Genomic DNA, 17,298 nt, shown 5'->3' with positions numbered 1-17,298 from the left:
CAGGCTACCACAGTCCAGTTTAGGGTTTCTGTAACTTCACAATAAACATCAGCCCCTCTACATCCAAGGCTAAGACCAGAAAGATATATGGATGTATACATAATCACATTTTTGTGTGATTCCTCTGTTTATTCCAGCAGAAATGGCTGAAAGGCTGGGCCTTTATCATACAAAACACACTTAACAGGAAAACCATGACAGGAGGACAAATCCAAATAAATACACTAATACCTCACAAGCTCAAAACCAACATAAACATGATTAATAAAGTGATGCATATGGCTCAATGCATTTATAGATGTGTGCATGTGTCCTGTGTCTGTATAGTTTATCTAGTGTCTGATTCTGATGGTGGTGTCATCCAGGAATGTTTAATAGCTGTTTAATCACCCATATAGTCCACATTTTTTAATATCAAATCCAACTTGCTTATAGCATAGAGTAAAAAAAAAACAAAAAACTGTACAAACGTCTTTTTATTACTTTTTTTTTTTTTAAACTGGGCTGTCATCTGGGGAACCCCTGACATAAGGTATTTGCCCTCCGCCCCCACTGTTTTTGAGGAATCGGTACTATTTAAATCCAGTTTGGAGTAGAATGCAGACAACAGTCGTAGCCCCGCCCCCACGCTCCCTTACGTCGTAGTCATGGAGAATGCGTCCCCGTCTCGTCCAATCAGAAGCGACGCTGGGGCCATGTGTGTATTGTTTAAACTGCTCAAATCCCAGTGAGAACCCAGTCCGACAAAACTTCCACCAAACAGAGTGATGGCGGCCGCCGTGTCTGTTAGCACAGCTGCCAGAGATGAGAGCACGGACACAGGACTCACTTTCGCCTCTCGCCCGCTTCACGAAAATTACGACCTCGGTGCCGATCACGAAAACTGGATGCCCGGAGACCGCCGGCATCCCGAACTCGAGCCCGGGGATGAGGACTCGACATCGGAACGCGAGTGTCAGCGGAGGGTCGACGAGGACTTGACATCACTGAGCCCCGAAGAGATAGAGAGCCGCTTAGAGAGAACTCGACGGGAGTTTTACAACCGTAGAAAGATTATCATAAAAAATCTGCCCTCCGACGTCAGCAACCAGGTACATCGTTGGTATATCGTTGGATTGATTGATTGACTGATTGATTGATTGGTCCGTTTGGCTAACCCTAGCCTAGCTCCGTTACGCATGCCATGCAACCTATATGCTAGCCTGCTAGCCATTTAACTCGTTAGCTGCCCCAAACTTCGGTTGATGCAACGTTTTTTTTTTGTGCCTGTTTTTACAAAGTACAACTGTTTCAACTAAAAGCCACCACAGTGTTCTTTGGGTGATATTGAGCACCGTTGATATTGTGTTTTTTAATTTATCTGGGTTCGCCGACAAACGCGGTTTAGGTTAACTGTCAGGTGGACAGATGACTGTCAATAATGGTCATCTGTGGGCCTGTGTGACCTGCGAGTCCGGCCTCGAAGGTGGCAGTTTGGTCGCTTTAATATTCGTGTTTTCTGTCAGTGTTGAGGCCTCCGAGCCCAAACTGTCAGTGATGATGCTCTTTAATTTAGTTTTACAAGGTGCGCTGGAACTTTTTCAGGAGCCCATCTGTTAGGTTTTTTTCGGTTGTATCAACAAGGCAGTGATTTTACTCATGATGCCACATTTTTTTTTTTTTTTTTTTTGGGAACGTGCCTGACTCGTGGGAGCTCTGGGCCTGCGGGCGGTACCATTGTTCACACTGAGAGGGGTGGGGGAGGAGGGGTGCTGCGTAGTGGTAGTTCGAGATTTGAGTTGCAGTATAACAAAAGGTGGAAGGTGTGGAGACAAAACGTTTCAGAAAATGCTAGACAGCATCGCCATTTGTTTGTGAATGTCAAAAGCAGCGCAGAACAATTTCTCCGGCAACAATGGGTCCGTTATTCACCCCCCCGCCCCCTCCACAGGTGCACTTGTTGCTAGTTTCCCAGTGGACATGAATTAGTTAATTATGTGATCACCATTTAAGCAATCCATAATCAATGAATGGCAAAATCTACAAGTTAAAAAGTAATTTGGTTTATGTATCATATGATAGGGTTTCAGTGCAATGAGAGGATGAATATGAGTGAGTGGATGTAATTATTGTCTTTTTCCTTTCTCTTTATTTTCACAGGAGGTCCATGAGCTCTTGGGAAACTATGACTTGAAGTACTGCTTTGTTGACAAGTACAAGGGCACAGGTTGGTCTAACTGCACGTCCATCAGTCATTTTAGCAAGCAAACTTGGAAGGTGCATTAAGGACTGATGTTTTCTGCATTTAGAGCAGTTCACTGTTTGCTACAATCTTGAGGACACACTTCTTTACAATCTGAAGGGCTGTGTTCACAGAGAAGGTTCTCTTTCAAGGTTCTAGACAACTCGGGCGTCTGAATTTCACTATTTGCTAAAGTCTAAATGATGAGGGCTTCACAAATTGAATGACTGTGTTCATGAAAAGTAAAGGGTTCTTGACTCTAATGAAAATGCTGAACAAAAGCTCCTGGAGCCCTTTTTTCATTAAAATATTTTCACCTACATTTATGTGCTCCAGTATTTCATCAAGAGCGGTGACTATCTGTCCTGCACTGGGGATGAGGCGGTTATGAATATCTTGTCCAATACTGATGTTTTTTATTTCATGTTTTTCCTTCCTTTTGTGCCAGGGAATCAAATAAATCTTGATGATCAAAAAATATGAAATAAATGTAGTTTTATTAGCCACACAATACAGTGTCTTTGAAAGAATACAGGGTAAGTTGTACTCATTTTTAAGTAAGGTTACATCAAAACTCTACCCACTCAGTGATGAGAGGTTTTCAGCAGATGCTGGGATGTCGTGAGCTAGTGGCTCATGAATATGCCGGTGCTGAACTGGTGTGTCACAGCCGCTATCGGTGGGTTTCTTCTTGTATGCTGATGGGATTCAACAAGGTGGTTATCGGCCGATACCAAAGTTCAGCCGATGTGTCGCTGCACCCCTGCGTATAACTATAACTAAATCCCACAAAATTATGTCCCTGTTGTTTTGTGCTGGTTTGTGTTAAAGCTGTGTGGGGGTGTGACTGAATCAGTGTTGTGCACAACACTGTGCTAACTCTGGCAGCTCTGGTGAAGATGATAAGCTGCTGCTGTAAGAAACGTTATCTGGTTATCCTAAAAAAATAAAAAAATTCCAGTGAGATTTTTCGTCTGACCAATGTTGACACTTATCTACTGGTTCAGGTTTTAGGGGGTGAAGTGATAAGGCCAGAGTGCATGACAGAAATGCTTGATACAAGCAAAGTGCTGTTAAGTTAGCACATGTAGTTCATAGAGCCCCACTGATAAATCAGGATCAGCAAATATTTTGTCTGATATGAAAACTTTTTATTGCAGAAAACGGTGATTTTGATCATTTGTAGTTTATAATATTCCCAGTGTCATTCATGGTTTCAGTGGACTGATGTCATTTTGTACAATAAAGGTTACGAGTTTACCATTGCATGGTTATCTATGTGCCATGTCTTTGATAACTAGATTTGAAGGATTTCTGCATGGCATGTGTTTTATACAGCATATATTCTTTATACCAACAGTATCAATAATGTAATTTTCACTCCTTGATATCGGTGTCAGCATCTGTTCCCGAAAATTCAGCAGTCTTTTTTTACGTAGTCGTGATGTTCTCAGGACATCCATGCATATAGTCATCAGTTACTGCTCTGTTCTATTGGCAAGTGGTGAAACTTGTCACTGATAAACATTTTGTATGCGTCGAGCGGACTGGTTTCTGCAATTAAAATACCAAAATGGGTGCATCAACCTTGTATATCCCTAAAATGTGAGCTGTGTCTTAATTCAGGGGAATTTGTTTGTTTTTGTTGTGAGTGCATGAAAGATCAGAGTGCTTTTAGAAGTGTCAAAGCTGATTTATCAGGCAAACTGATGGGTCGAAAACAGAAACATCAGCTTAAACTATGCATTCAAAATGTTTTTACACATTGACTAGCTCTGTAATATTCAACCAGTAAGTGATTCAAAATGATGTGCTGCCAGAAAAATGGACAAGACAGATGGTGAATTCTGGGTGTGCACGGTGAATGCCGCGCTGTTGTGGAAGATAACCAGTCAAATTTTTAAAGGGCCATTCATACAAAATGTAGTTGGCTTCAAAACCATGGCTAACGGGATTTTCGCTTGACCTTTCTGCACTTGAACAACAGACGTCCACATTGTTACATTCTGAAAGCAGGTGCGATGACATTCAGGCCCAGATGTGACTTTTTAGCCATCATCACGATGCTCAGTCAGATGAAGTGCCTTTCTGATTCTTTTCAGCTGCTATGACAACCATTGTAATCTCAGTAAGGGAAATATTGCAGGAACATGAAAGCCGGTTTGTGGTGACTTTGTGCCACCAGTGTTGACTTTTATCAGACCTGCTGAAGGAGAAATGTTGTCACAACCAAAGTTTGCTACCTGAGACCTGCAGTGTATGGAAATATCTTCCTCTGAATGCTGACTGTACAATTGTCAGTCCCTCACTGTACACTTAACTGTGTTGGTCTCTCTTCCACCCTCAGCATTTGTGACGCTGCTGAATGGGGAACAGGCGCAGTGTGCCATCAAAGACTTCCACCAGCATGTGCTGCGGGACAGGGAGATCTCTGTGCAGCTGCAGCCAACAGATGCTCTGCTGTGCATCGCCAACCTGCCCTGTGCTTTCACCCAGCAGCAGTTTGAGGAGCTTGTGCGCCCCTTCGGTAACCTGGAGCGCTGTTTTCTGGTGTACAGCGCCACCACGGGGCATTCCAAGGGCTACGGCTTCGTAGAGTACATGAAGAAGGACTCTGCTGCCCGGGCCAAGTCGGAGCTGCTGGGAAAGCAGCTGGGCTCCCGCATGCTGTATGTCCACTGGACTGAGGTGGGCTCCCTCACATACCCACTGCTGCACTCTAAATGTCTGTGCGTGGACCGCTTGCCCCCGAGCCTGCTGACAGCCCAAGACCTCCGCAACGCCCTGGCTGACACCCATGCGCCGGTCTTCTGCCAGGTTAGATTCGCCCCACACAGACACATGTGAAACAAGAATAATTAACGTAACTTTAAAGCTGTAATATTCCATTAATTAATTAGTTGATCGGTCAAAAACTGAATTGCCAAGTATTCTGAGCCAGTCTTTTAGTGTATTTAATATTTTAGAACCAATAGTAATCTTTACAATAATGTCTCAGTATGTATTATGTGGGTATATCATCAAAAATATCGTGATACTTTGTTGCCAGTTTTAACATTTAAGAAGTGATTTTGAAGAAATTCCAAAATACCAAGATGCATAATGTGTACTAAAGAGATTGCAGTATTATTTGAAGGCCGAAGTCACAGGTTGACTTGTCAGTTTGACATCGTGACAAATTGATTTATTTTAAAACATTTTGACTGTAGGTCAGACAGTATTTTCCAGTTAGTTTTCTTCAGCCGATCAAAGGATTCATTGAAAAAATACTTGCCAATTAATGGATTTTGAAACCACTCATTATTTTCAGCCTTATGGTGCTTTTCTTTGAGCACCGACTTCCAAGCAGAATACAACCTCCCAGCTGTAGTCACAGCTCTTTGTAAACACAATGTCTGTGTGTAGACACTGTTGATTTATGCTATGCAAGGCCATACTAACCAGACTTCAGAGAGCTTTTTGATATTGGTGACTGTGTGTGTGTTGCACAGCCTGGGAATCTGCGAGCTCATGTTTGATTTGCTCTGGCCGTTGCCAGGTTCACGTTGCCAGGTTCATGGTGCCAGGTTCGTGCTGCCATGTCTGCCTTATTGTTAGATAGCAGTATTGACACTGAAGGTTTACAGATGGCAGAAACTGCTCTCCATATTTGATTTTTCAGTACCTTTCACCTTTACCCCAGTTTTCCTGTGGCCACTCAAAGTTTCTATAGCGATGAGCATTGCTGGTTTCTATGGTGATGACCACCTGACATCCCCAGGTGGTGTCATTCAGTCGGCTTTTCTGGAATGAGAGAGAGGGATGTCCTTTTAGCACAGCACGCATGGTGGTATGTTTCTGCTGGTTCCAGGGTTTTTAAGCAATTGTGGCAAAAGGCAGCGATGATTACGGCTCATGTGATGATTTAATGGAAACTTTGTAGTTTCCCAGCACTAGATTTAACAAGATAGAACTGGCCCGCTTATGAAATGTTGAAACCTGGTTCTATTAAATCATGAAGCCACATCTAGTGACTGATGGTGAGTAAAGGGCATTTAAAGGCAATATGGTCAGCAGAATGGTACTTATCTATTAGTAATTGTAAACATGAGATTTAGTGTTTGTTTTTTTTTGTTTTTGTTTTTTTTTTTTTATACAAAGTTTTCAGTTTTGATCTGGAGCTTTTCTCAGGGGGAATATAAAGCTGTTGGTAAAGTTAAGTTTGCCAAACTCTCTGTGAGTTTCAGTCCTCTGTTACACCCAAAGACTTTCCAAAAATTACACATTTAATTTTTAGAACATGGAGGAAGTGTTAATTACCTGAGGCTTAAATGAGAGGCTGCTATGTGAGAACCTGTCAGTGCTACAGAGTTTCCTACCTGCCACCTGTTGGAGGAATCACTGTTACTAATAAACAAAACTTCTTTTTTTTGGGAGATTATCAGTATCACTTTTAATTTGCTTTGAGCTGAGATTCTGGTACATTTCAGGGTATTTACAACATAAACGTGCTTCTAGATGTTTTGCTCACGTGTGCGGTGAGGCAGTCAGTTATTTTCATTATTGTTTAATCTGCAGATTATTTTCACAATTAATCATTTCATCCATAAAATACATAAATGCATGCAATGTCAAAATTGGGTTCTGAGAAATTGTGATGAGCATTTTTTTCACAAGGTGCAATCTGCACATTTGGTTTTGGACTGTTGGTCAGACTAAAGAAGCAAAGACTCCTCATGAACGACATGAAAAAACAGGAAATCCTGTTAAATAAATAAATAAATAAATAAATAAATAAATAAATAAATAAATCTAGGACCAACAAATGTTCGACATTTCTGGCACATCAAATTATTTAATCAATTCCCAAAATAGGTGACAACTAATTTTCTACTGATCGACTAAAGACTGCTGCTCTGGTGTGCTGAACATCCAGCGTGTAACCACAGACCTATAACCAGGCAGCCATGACCACAGAGACCATGTGTCTGTGTGCTGCATTTATTGGCAACAGAACTCCGGTAATTGTGCATCTTTGTGACTTGAACAGCTGTGTTTTTTTTTGTGTTTTTTTTTTTGTTTTTTTTCCTTTCTTTTTTCCTCTCTGCAGTTGGCTCAGGGACAAGACGGAAGTTTTCGCCGGTTTGCGGTGTTGGAGTTTGCCACAGCTGAGACGGCCGAAGAGGCACAGCGACTCACCGATGGCAGGCTGTTGGGTGGGACACACATAAGGGTGTCCTTCTGTGCCCCTGGCCCTCCTGGAAGAAGCATGTTGGCTGCGCTGATTGCTGCTCAAACCATGGTACTTAAGTCAACCTGATACACTTCATTCACGATTTAATTTGTCACTTGCACTTGTGCTGATTGGCTGTCTTGTCGCCTCTCCCTACAAGGCGGTGAATAGGGGTAAAGGTCTCCTCCCTGATCCCACGGCCATGCAGATACTTACAGGCCTCAACAACCCCGCCACCCTCAAGATGCTGTTCAACCCACTGTCACAGGGACACAAACAAGGTGAGGAGGCTCTCCCCAGCTCTTAATGGCTTAAATGTAAGATTTGTTCTGGTGCTGTGGATCTTGATGTTCTCTTTGTGTGCAGGCCTCCTCGGGGCAGCCCCCACAGTGCCCCTGCTGGCCAACCCCGCCCTCTCTGCCGCCCTGCTCCAGATGCTCCTTCAGAACCAGGCCAAGGCCCAGCAGGTACCACCACCTTTTCTGCCTTTTTTTCCTTGGCTCATGCCTCTTTACCACCCAGCCTGTTTTTTGATTCATCCTCTTCTACTCACACACACTTCCCCCCCCCTACTCTCTGCTCTTTCCCTATTAACCATTAGCAAGCCTTTCTGGGAAATCATCTCCTTTGGGCTCAGGTGCTGCACAATAAAGAAAACCCTCTCGTGCCTTGTGTGAGTGATCTTTGTGTTTTGGCTGTCAGTGTGTGATGTGGTCACTTTTTTTTTTCTGTGATTGGTGATTTAAAAAATAAAAAAAAAAAACAAAACCCAATGCCAGGGTAGGTAAGGAAAGGGTGAGTTTTGTTTTTGTGTGCGTGTGTGGAGTGTACTTTTGAGTGGTGCTGAGTGATGTGGTAGGTGCGCTACTCCATTGTGCACAAAAAAAAAAGTGCTCTGTAAGGACGTAATTTCATACGTGGTGAGTAAGCCTTAATTAAGTGTGCTCGTGTTGTTCTGCAGTCTTTCGCTGCTCGAGTGTCGACGCCGGCTGTGTGACCCTCTTGTGACTCTGAACTCTGCTCTCTGTTTTTGGCCAGCAGGCAGGACTCATTGGGGAGAATCCTCTGGCCACTCTGCCTGGCCAGCAGGGAGTCCATCTGCTCGGAGACCTGCCCCAAGGTTTGGCATCCGCCCGCTCCAGCCGTAGCTCCTCGAGCCACAAACTGCATGTCTTTGCTTTGCTTATGACGCAAAACATCTGTAGCCCTCTCTGCTTGTTTATCCTGGTTTTCCTAAATGTTTTGTTTGAGCTCCACAGCTGTATAATTAGCTTTAATTTTAACCATGGCTCTGATGTGACGAATATGATTTTTCAACATAATCCCGCGTTTTTATCTACATACCCACTCATTTAATCAAAAAATCTTAACATCTGAAATTAAGTCTGTAGTCATTGTTCCAGATGAGCAGACTAGATTGACTGACTGACTGACATGAACGCCAAAATGAAAATGTTTTTCTTTTCTGTTTTGAGTTGCTCCATCTTTAAACCAGGCGTCATGAGGGCAACCATCTGTTCTCAGAATACATACGTACATGTCCTCTGTAGTGTGTGTGTGTGTGTGTGTATACAGTGTTCTGTATCTATAGTCATTTCATTGTAGTAGGGATTTGGATGATAACTTTTTTTGGTTTAGGTACCTTGAAAGTGCTTGTTTTTTTTTTTTGTTTTTTTTTGCATGTAGCAAATTGGATTAAATATTTGATAAATTGTGTAATTTACAAACATGCCTCCATCTTATTCCCCTAGGTGGTGTCGTCCCAGGTCTCGGCCTTCAGACGGATCCTCTAAACCCCCTAAAGCCGGTGCCACTTGGCAGATCCCTGGCAAGAGAGCAGGAGTCTCCCACAGCAGCGTGCTCCTTCCCCCAGACTTCCTCTCCCACCCTGCAGGGCATCTCCATGCCCCTGATGGGCAGCATGATGGGGGCAGATGGCCTCACCGCACAAGGGGTGAGTCCCCATGTAATTTGCATAATATGCTTTCTGCCTGCGTTACTCCTGTGCAGCCTTTCTACCAAAGTGTAAATGAGTTTCTTCTCTCCGATGGCAAAAGTGAGTCACCTTTTCCCCTCCTGCCAGGTATCCATACTAGGAGATCCCCCCAAAGATGTGAACCTTCCTCAGGGTGCCTTCCTCAATGTCAACAATGTTTTTCCCTCAGGTAAGATGCTGTGTTTGCACTGCGGGGTTCTAATTTTCCTACTTGACATTCTGTTTTCGTTTGCTGCATCCACTTAAGTAAATGTATTCCAGCATGTGATGTCTGTCTACTTAATTCTTCTGCAGGGAGCTGCAGGCCTCACCCCTATAGGAAGAGGCCAACACTAAGCAATGTGTCCAACCAGCACACTCACCAGAGCATACAGCCAAACTACAACCTGCGCTACCAGGACTCCTACAGCCCAGAATATCCTCCACTTCACCAGGTAACCACCAGATATCCACTGCTTTGTCTGTAGAAAGATGTTTTATTTGTTTATTTATTTATTTTTTGTTTAAGTTTGATCCTTTTGATTAGTTCTGCCCAACTAGATGGCGACCTGATTAATTTACAATGCAGCTGTGATTCAGTAGGCTGTATGATGTGATCCTGTCTGGTGTTTCTCCTCAGGATCCCTTGTCCCACTTGTATGAACAGCAGGAGAACCTCGATACCGGGGCCTTGGCAGGATTCGGTCAGCAGGTAGTGTTAAGTCAACCATTTCGAGACTGTGTAAGCATCAGTGGTAGGAGAAGAGATCGATGCACCAACATATTGTATCACTTCCTCTTGTGATGCATTACTGAAACACTGGTGCCAGGCATCAATATTTTCATTATATTAGTGTTTTAACTTTGAAACCCTCTTGCGATCTCTTCCTGGCACCTGCCTCCCCCTCACGCAGTTCATCTTGACTCACTGAATCGTGGTTATGCAAAAGCTCCACCCAACCAGTCATTTCTGGCTTTCCTGTTGCCCAGAAGAGCACAGGATTTGTTTTTTTTTACAGGCAGGCTGTGGATTGAGCAAACTGTAAAATTGAGACATGTAGAATGAAGTGATTTGATGAAATATCACAGTTTTAGATGGAGCCTGACCGATATATCAGGTAGCCTGTTATTATCCGGAGATATTAGCCAATGGCAACAAATATATTGGTGTCAACGTATGTTAACCGATATGCACCAATCAAAATGATTAAATTCACATTTAGGTTTACTGTTTTAGTATTCTGTTATGTATATTTTGTATTTTGTATATTTCACACTTGAGGAATCAGGATTTTTTTTAATTTTTTTTTTTTTTTACTAAAATTGAGCATTTGGTAGGGCCCTGATTTTAGTAGATAAAATTAATTTAAAAATAACATTAAAGGCTGCATTACAGTACACTTAAAGCCAGAAAATATAAAAAGGAATATATAAAAATGTTTTATGATGGTAAATAATTTGCGTTTTGTCTGATAGTAAACCAGTTGTGGTCTTGATTGTCTCTGCAGCTCTCACGCCACCTGGACTACAGCGAGAGGTTCTCTCCCTACAGTTACCCTCCCAGTCCACCCCTGTCCTACTTCAGCTCAGGGCCCGAGGCCTCCGGGAACAGCTGCCCCCCAAACGCTCAGCTCAACAGGGTACGACTGAAGCTGTGGACTTTATTTTTGAAGTCCACCTCTGTTTTGGTTTCAAACTATTGATTGCTTGTCAGTGCAAAAAACACCATGGTAGGACGAGAAGAAATAAAAATGGAGGGTTAGGTTCCAGGAATAAGCCCATGTTCAATAATTTATGTTGCTGTGTGAGTGCTTGAGCCTCGGCAGAAGAAGTCTGGCTAACTGAGAGTTGTTTGTTTGTCCTCAGGCTGTGGGAATGCCTCCTGTGAGCCACAACACCAACTACCCTCCAGGCCTGGGGAATGCAGTGAAGGTAAGGAACTTAATTCAGTCTTCACTATTGATATATGTATGTACTGCTAATAGATCAAGTTTGATTGTATTTATTTTTATATTTTTTTTTACCAATTACAGACTCCCATTGGTAGCCACAAGCGTGTGTTCTCCCGCCTGATCCCGTCTCCAGAGCCGAGCCCCGAGGGCAGCTACGTGGGCCAGCACTCTCAGGGTCTGGGTGGCCATTATGCAGACTCCTACCTGAAGAGGAAGCGTATTTTCTAGAAGCAGCTGAATGCTTCTCGCTGCAGGAGTAGCATTTCAACAGCCAGGACACAAAGGCACCTCCTCCGGTCTCCTCTAATGAACTTGGGCTTGGTGGTCCTTGGATTTGTCTCTTGTGTACTCCTGTGATCGACCCCTGGAGGGCGCTGGGGAGTGCAGCCTGTTGCCATCTGGACAGTTGTTTCACTCTATGGGAATTTTTGGTGGTTGTTTTTTTTTTTTTTTTTTCTGTTTGTGTGTGTATATATATGATTTTAGTGTGTTGGTAAATTAAGTTTTTACTTTATTTTTTATTTGAATTTTAATTTCCTGTTGAAAAAGCTGTACAGTGAGGAAAAGAAATGGTTAATTAGCAAATGAAGTCTTTTTTTCTCTTGAGCATTTTTTTTTTATTATTATTCCTGTGTTGAGTGTGGTGTATCAGCAGAGCTACAGATAGTTTGACCAGGTTTCAGTGGCGGCCTCAGGCTGCTTTGTATGTTTGACATCTCACTACAGTGATGCTGTCCACAATTCCAGGCAAAGGGACTTGCATAGTATAAAACAAGCTTAATTCCAAAGGCGCTACTTTTTATTTTTAACACCGCCTTCTTAATCTTTGTGAAGTTCAGTAGTTTGTTTGAGATGGTGTTTCTGTGTTGTGGTATTTCTTGTTTTCTCTTCCACAGGGTTGTAGATTTTGCTGTTTGACTCTATTTCTGGATCAGGCCTCTCCTCATTGGTTAACATTCAGCTTTCCATCCACCAATGACAGCTGTGTGTACCTGCCTGTGTGTGTGTGTGTTTGTGTTATGATGGTGAAACTTTTTTTTTTTCTTTTTTTTTACCATTCTGTGCCATACTGTTTTTCTCGTCATCTACACCCTCCAGCTTGTTCGGTCTGTTCTCTACACTGGTTGTTGAGTGATGCACTTGGAGGGCACAGGTCACAGCCCTCACCTGTTCTCACCTCTGTATAAGATGCCATTATGTCTTCTCTCACTCATATTGTCCATGAGTTGAATATTTTCTGTGTTTATGTGAAGTTCTGTGTCAATTTTTGAATGTCTTGAGTCTAAACACAACACCTCGATGGTTGCGTTGGGTGGGTGCGGGCGGGCGGTGGACATGTGCTGCGTGCCGTCTCTCAAGCTGCCAGCAGATGGTGAATACGGGAACATTAACCATCTCTCTTCTCTCAGAGGCTTGACTTCTCTCGATGAGTAGACGGCAGCTGGAGGGATGGACGCGGCCTGTCCTCAGTTTTTCCAGTACTGGTGGGAGTTAAATCTGTCTGGGGGTGCTAATGGAAGCTCGTGGCAGGTGATTGGTCAGTGACATGACTGTCTATGTTGTGTTTTTTTTTTTTTTTTGAATAATTATCTGGTTGACAGTTTGATTGTGAAAACCCATTACCTCTGACTTCTGCTAGGAAATGCAGCTACACTCGAGCCTTAACAGTGTTCTCTGTGAATATCATCCTGCCCTGTGTTGGCTTCCATCTACATTTACCATTTCTGTGTTTATTTGCTGTGTATATAGTTTAAGCTTGATCATTTTTCGGAGTCCGAATCTTTTGTTTTCTTCTTTTCCTCATACCTGCCTCTGGTCTGGTGTTTTGAATGAATTTGCTGCTTCTCTCTCTCTCATGTTTTTTTGTTGTTTGCCTGTATGTTTTTGAAAGCTGATGTGATGAGAGTGGCGCCACAGCAGACTGCTCATGTTGTGTATAGACTTAGAGATGCAGCTGTACTGTTTGACCATCATCCATTTTAATTATTTTTATTTTTTTGATCGACTGCTATCTTCTCATCTGTACCGCCATGGTTGTCTCTGTATGTGTGTGACGTGAGCAAGTAAATGTTATTTAAACTCACCTGATTGTAAAGTCATCATTTAAAAACAAAACACAAGCTGTAGTTCACTGATACCTGCATTTTGTTTTTGGGGTTAATATGACATGATGTATTTTACCATTATCATTGAACTGGTTCCTTGGGACAGGCTCTTTTGTCCGACACTTTAAAGGAAAAGTTCACCTCAGAATGAAAGTTCAGTCATTTGGGTAAAAAGACAACAAAGTAGATGGGGACTTGTTTTAAACCATTTTAAAAATGATCACTTTAAAAAGTAAAACTATTGAGTAAAGAGCCCAATCAAATCTGTACGTGTGGTTGAGAGCAGGGTGATGCAAGTGATCTTCACGTGCTGAAACGTTTAAGTCGTATCTTTGCTGCTGACATGTAGAAAAGGTAAACCTTCTGTGACGCTTGAGGCAACATTTAGAGGCACACAGCGGTGGTTATATCACATTGCAGCTCATTATATCACTAATGAGAGCAAGTTATTCACGTCTTTCCAATCGACTGACATGCACGGCCAGCTGATGTTTTGCTCTCCTGGATCACTAACCACACAGAAACAGCCCTCGTCCACATTTCAGACCGATGTTGAGGAACGGCAGGGAGAAAACATGAATCAAACAAGGGAGGAAGCATCCAAGTATCTGCTAATAAAAGTCCAATCTTGACCTCCAGATCTCTCCTTTTGTTGGAGGCTGACAATTACCGTGCAAAAAGTGTTTCCTGATGAATTTCATGCCTGATAATAATCAACCGTGCCTCCTCAGTGGCCACGTACGACTCTTCCCCTTTGTGCTTCAGCTACAAGATGTTTTTGGACAGATGCCACGAGCCCCAGACTCTTATCAGCGTGGCGTTGCTATGGATGTGACCTGTGTGAATGTTAAGTGGGTTCTTGCTGAGCGGATGATTTGCCTGAATTAAAAATTATTTCACAACAAACTCAGTCAGTCGGTTATCAGCTCTGTCGGCTGACAACAGGTTTCTCGAAGAATAAAAACATTGTCAAACTGAGAAGGGCGTGAAAACACCTTTCACTCTGATAAGTCTGTATACAGAGGCGGCTGACAGTAATATTTAATTAAAAATCAAATTCAGCACCTTAAAAATCAATACCTTAAAACTATGTTAAAACAAACTTGGGTCAGTCTGTTCAGCCTCTCTGTTCAGCAGAGCCCGACGGTGATGACGGGTCAATTGAGCTCTTATCAGGCAGAAATTGAGTTTCAAAGTCATCTGCCCAGATGATTGGCCGTGTGGCAGGTCTAAGCCCTTTGTATTACCGTCCCTCACCCTTCAGACTGAGATGCCAGGGGGTAAGAGGCAGTGAAGAGAGCTCATCTTCCTCTCAGCAGCCATCACGGTGAAAGGTTTTGATTAGCTGTTATTCTTGTGGTCCCGCCGAGCCTCAAGGAGCCGAGCTGCTGATGGAGCTTTCCCCTGATGGGCAGAAACACAGCTGCATCACATCGGTCACAAAACCCTCCCTTTTTAACACCGTCCCTGACATCTCCCAGCCAGCAAAAAAGAGAATTACTTCATGTTTGGGTATGTCGTGAGACACAACTGTGGAAAATTCCACCACTCTGTAAAGGACAATGGAAATGAGAACATTGGGTTATTTTTTTTTAAACCTGCTGGCATTATATTAATGTGTTTCTCCCAGCCGCCGGGTCTATTTCTGTAATATTTGTCTGTAATGCTTCAGGCACACCTGAAATATGTTCTCATACCTGCAGCCAGTCTACCCAGAGTTCTCAGAGGGATCCACCGAGGCTCGGTGGACGCTGTGTCAGACACATTTAGATTTCTGCCTTTCATATTCCCACCCACACAGTCACCCTGCACAGTTGCTGGTGAATGCTGCTGAAACCTGCGATTTTTTTTTTCCTCCCAAATACGGAGACGGAAGGAGGAAGAGCTTTGAAGATGGATCACTGCAGCATCATTTATCACAAATTCGAACCACATAAATGAAGAAAAAGTTCTATTTTCTGTCCGTTTGCGTCTGCTGTGGAACTAAAACTGTGCCTCTCGTGTGTGTAGAATAGAAACGAGTGCGTTTAAATATACAGATTCACCTACATCTACGTGTAAAACACGCTAAATTCACGTGTGCGATGATTTATTACAGCTTTAATTCAGTATATGAGCAGCAAAGTGGAACCAAATAGGGAATGTGACAAGAGCTGTTTATAGCAGGATTAGTCATAGAAAGCAGCCCACTCCCCCCAGTGACAAACAGTCTATAAAACAGTAGCACATCTCGCTAGCCCGGGAGAAATCCACCAGTCTGCCTTTCGCTTAATTCACAGGACGGGGAAGCCGCTGAGCTTGAACGCTGCCCCTGCTTATGCGCCCAAACAAGATTATATTATAGCAGGGATTTAAATTCCAAGCCAGAACATGTCCCCTTATCCCCCCTGAAATAAGCTTGGGTATTGTTGCAGTCTTCATTTTCATCTTTTCCAGTCAATCCTCCGTGTAACTGTATATCACTGTGGCTCCGCAGAGTGAGATAACAATATCTGTTGGTGGGAAATAAAAAGCAGTGTTGCTGCTCTGATGCTCTCAACAACAAACCAAATGTTTCCTTGTAAGCTGTGCAGCCAGAGCTGTTTTCTGGCTGGAGGTGCATCCAGTCTTGAATATTTACTAAACATCTCCAGCTCGCTGATGTAATCCAGACTGCAGCAGTGAGACGAACCTGGTTTTTACTCTGATCTATCAGGCGGAGAGTCCCGAAATCTTTTCACTGTACACCCCGAAAACTCATCTCTCCCATAAGTACGTCTTGTCCTCCTCTGCCCCGCTGAATCATATCCCCTGTCCTGTGTCGTCCTCCTGAGCATTAGCACACTTTTATCTGGAAGTGCAGCTCTTATTTCTTCTTCTGCCAAGACACGATCACTATTGAATTATGAGCTATTGCGAGAACACTTTATCTCTGACCATTCCCTTCTCTGTTTTTTTTTTTTTCTCTCTCTCTCTGTTCTTAATCTAAGAATTGAAGTTTTTCATTGAGCTCTTTGCATATAGCAAAAGCACCTATAGGAAGGTTAAAGCTTTACTATTTTGAAAACAAAATGGCTTTAAAGGTACAATCTTTATACCTAAGAGATAAAAAATACCAACAACCGTGCAACTCTGGAAAAAAGACATGCACATGGTAGAAAGGAAGGGTCCATTTTAACCCAACCAATACTTTTCCAAACCAAACCAAATGCTTCTGTTGCCTCAACCGCATCAGACAGCAACAGAGAGCTGCAAAGAAACCTGAGATATTAATATATACAGTAATGTATTCCAAAGGGGATACAGAAACTCAGAGAGATTGCTGTGCTGTGCTTCAGCGGTTCAGCCACAACAGCTTACTGCACACGCAGACCTTTCATCTTTTCATATGTTGAAATCACGGTCCTTTCCTTTAATTGCCCCCAAGGGACAAATTAGGTATTCTAAATTGAATTGAATGGTGCTTGAACAACATAGATTATGATGCTCTAGGAAAAACACCAACACGGCGTCACGCAGACACACCGTTAATAAACCCAAGTGTAGCCATCGAAATTCAAAACACAGGATCAGAACCTGCTATCAACCCAAAATTTACTGAAATCAGCAACACTCTGTATCAAGGTCCTTGTAAGTAACGTTATCTAATAATACAACATCTATAAATGTATTATTTTCTCCCGGAAAAATCAAAAATGATGGCACAAAGGTAGTGCGTCTGCCTTTGCGCAACCAAAAACAGTAAGAGGCATCGTTGTCCCCGGTCACTCCACCCAGGTGACGGTGGAACAACTGGAACCACTGTGGGAAAGTGAACTGATAGAGGAGGCAATAGAAAGGGATAGAAATGGAGG

General features: G+C 42.9%; 1 protein-coding gene across 3 annotated transcripts; it reads left to right on the top strand.

The window, feature by feature from the left end:
* Positions 1–673: 673 nt before the first annotated feature.
* On the top strand, positions 674–13,443 carry raver1 (ribonucleoprotein, PTB-binding 1). Of its 3 annotated transcripts, XM_037089814.1 has the most exons (15): positions 674–1,091; positions 2,140–2,206; positions 4,569–5,038; positions 7,311–7,502; positions 7,594–7,714; positions 7,800–7,900; positions 8,035–8,106; positions 8,475–8,553; positions 9,185–9,387; positions 9,517–9,598; positions 9,724–9,863; positions 10,049–10,120; positions 10,917–11,048; positions 11,275–11,340; positions 11,442–13,443. In XM_037089814.1, the coding sequence occupies exons 1-15, from the start codon at positions 768–770 to the stop codon at positions 11,586–11,588; spliced, it is 2,268 nt and encodes a 755-aa protein (XP_036945709.1). In that variant the 5' UTR covers positions 674–767; the 3' UTR covers positions 11,589–13,443. The 3 variants fall into 3 exon arrangements, with proteins under 3 accessions (XP_036945709.1, XP_036945708.1, XP_036945707.1); XM_037089813.1 differs by lacking the exon at positions 8,035–8,106 and having other exon boundaries at positions 676–1,091; XM_037089812.1 differs by lacking the exon at positions 8,035–8,106 and having other exon boundaries at positions 676–1,091; positions 8,472–8,553.
* The last annotated feature ends 3,855 nt before the right edge of the window (positions 13,444–17,298 follow it).

This window comes from Acanthopagrus latus, chromosome 23 (genome assembly GCF_904848185.1).
Source record: "Acanthopagrus latus isolate v.2019 chromosome 23, fAcaLat1.1, whole genome shotgun sequence".
NCBI lineage: Eukaryota > Metazoa > Chordata > Actinopteri > Spariformes > Sparidae > Acanthopagrus > Acanthopagrus latus.
This window is presented reverse-complemented; position numbering and strand designations above follow the sequence as displayed.

Coding starts and splice junctions, on each gene's coding strand:
- raver1 (XM_037089814.1), top strand. CDS start 768: ATGGCGGCCGCCGTGTCTGTTAGCACAGCTGCCAGAGATGAGAGCACG. Junction 7,901..8,034: donor ACCAGGCCAAGGCCCAGCAG/GTACCACCACCT, acceptor ATTAACCATTAG/CAAGCCTTTCTGGGAAATCA. Junction 9,388..9,516: donor ATGGCCTCACCGCACAAGGG/GTGAGTCCCCAT, acceptor CCCTCCTGCCAG/GTATCCATACTAGGAGATCC.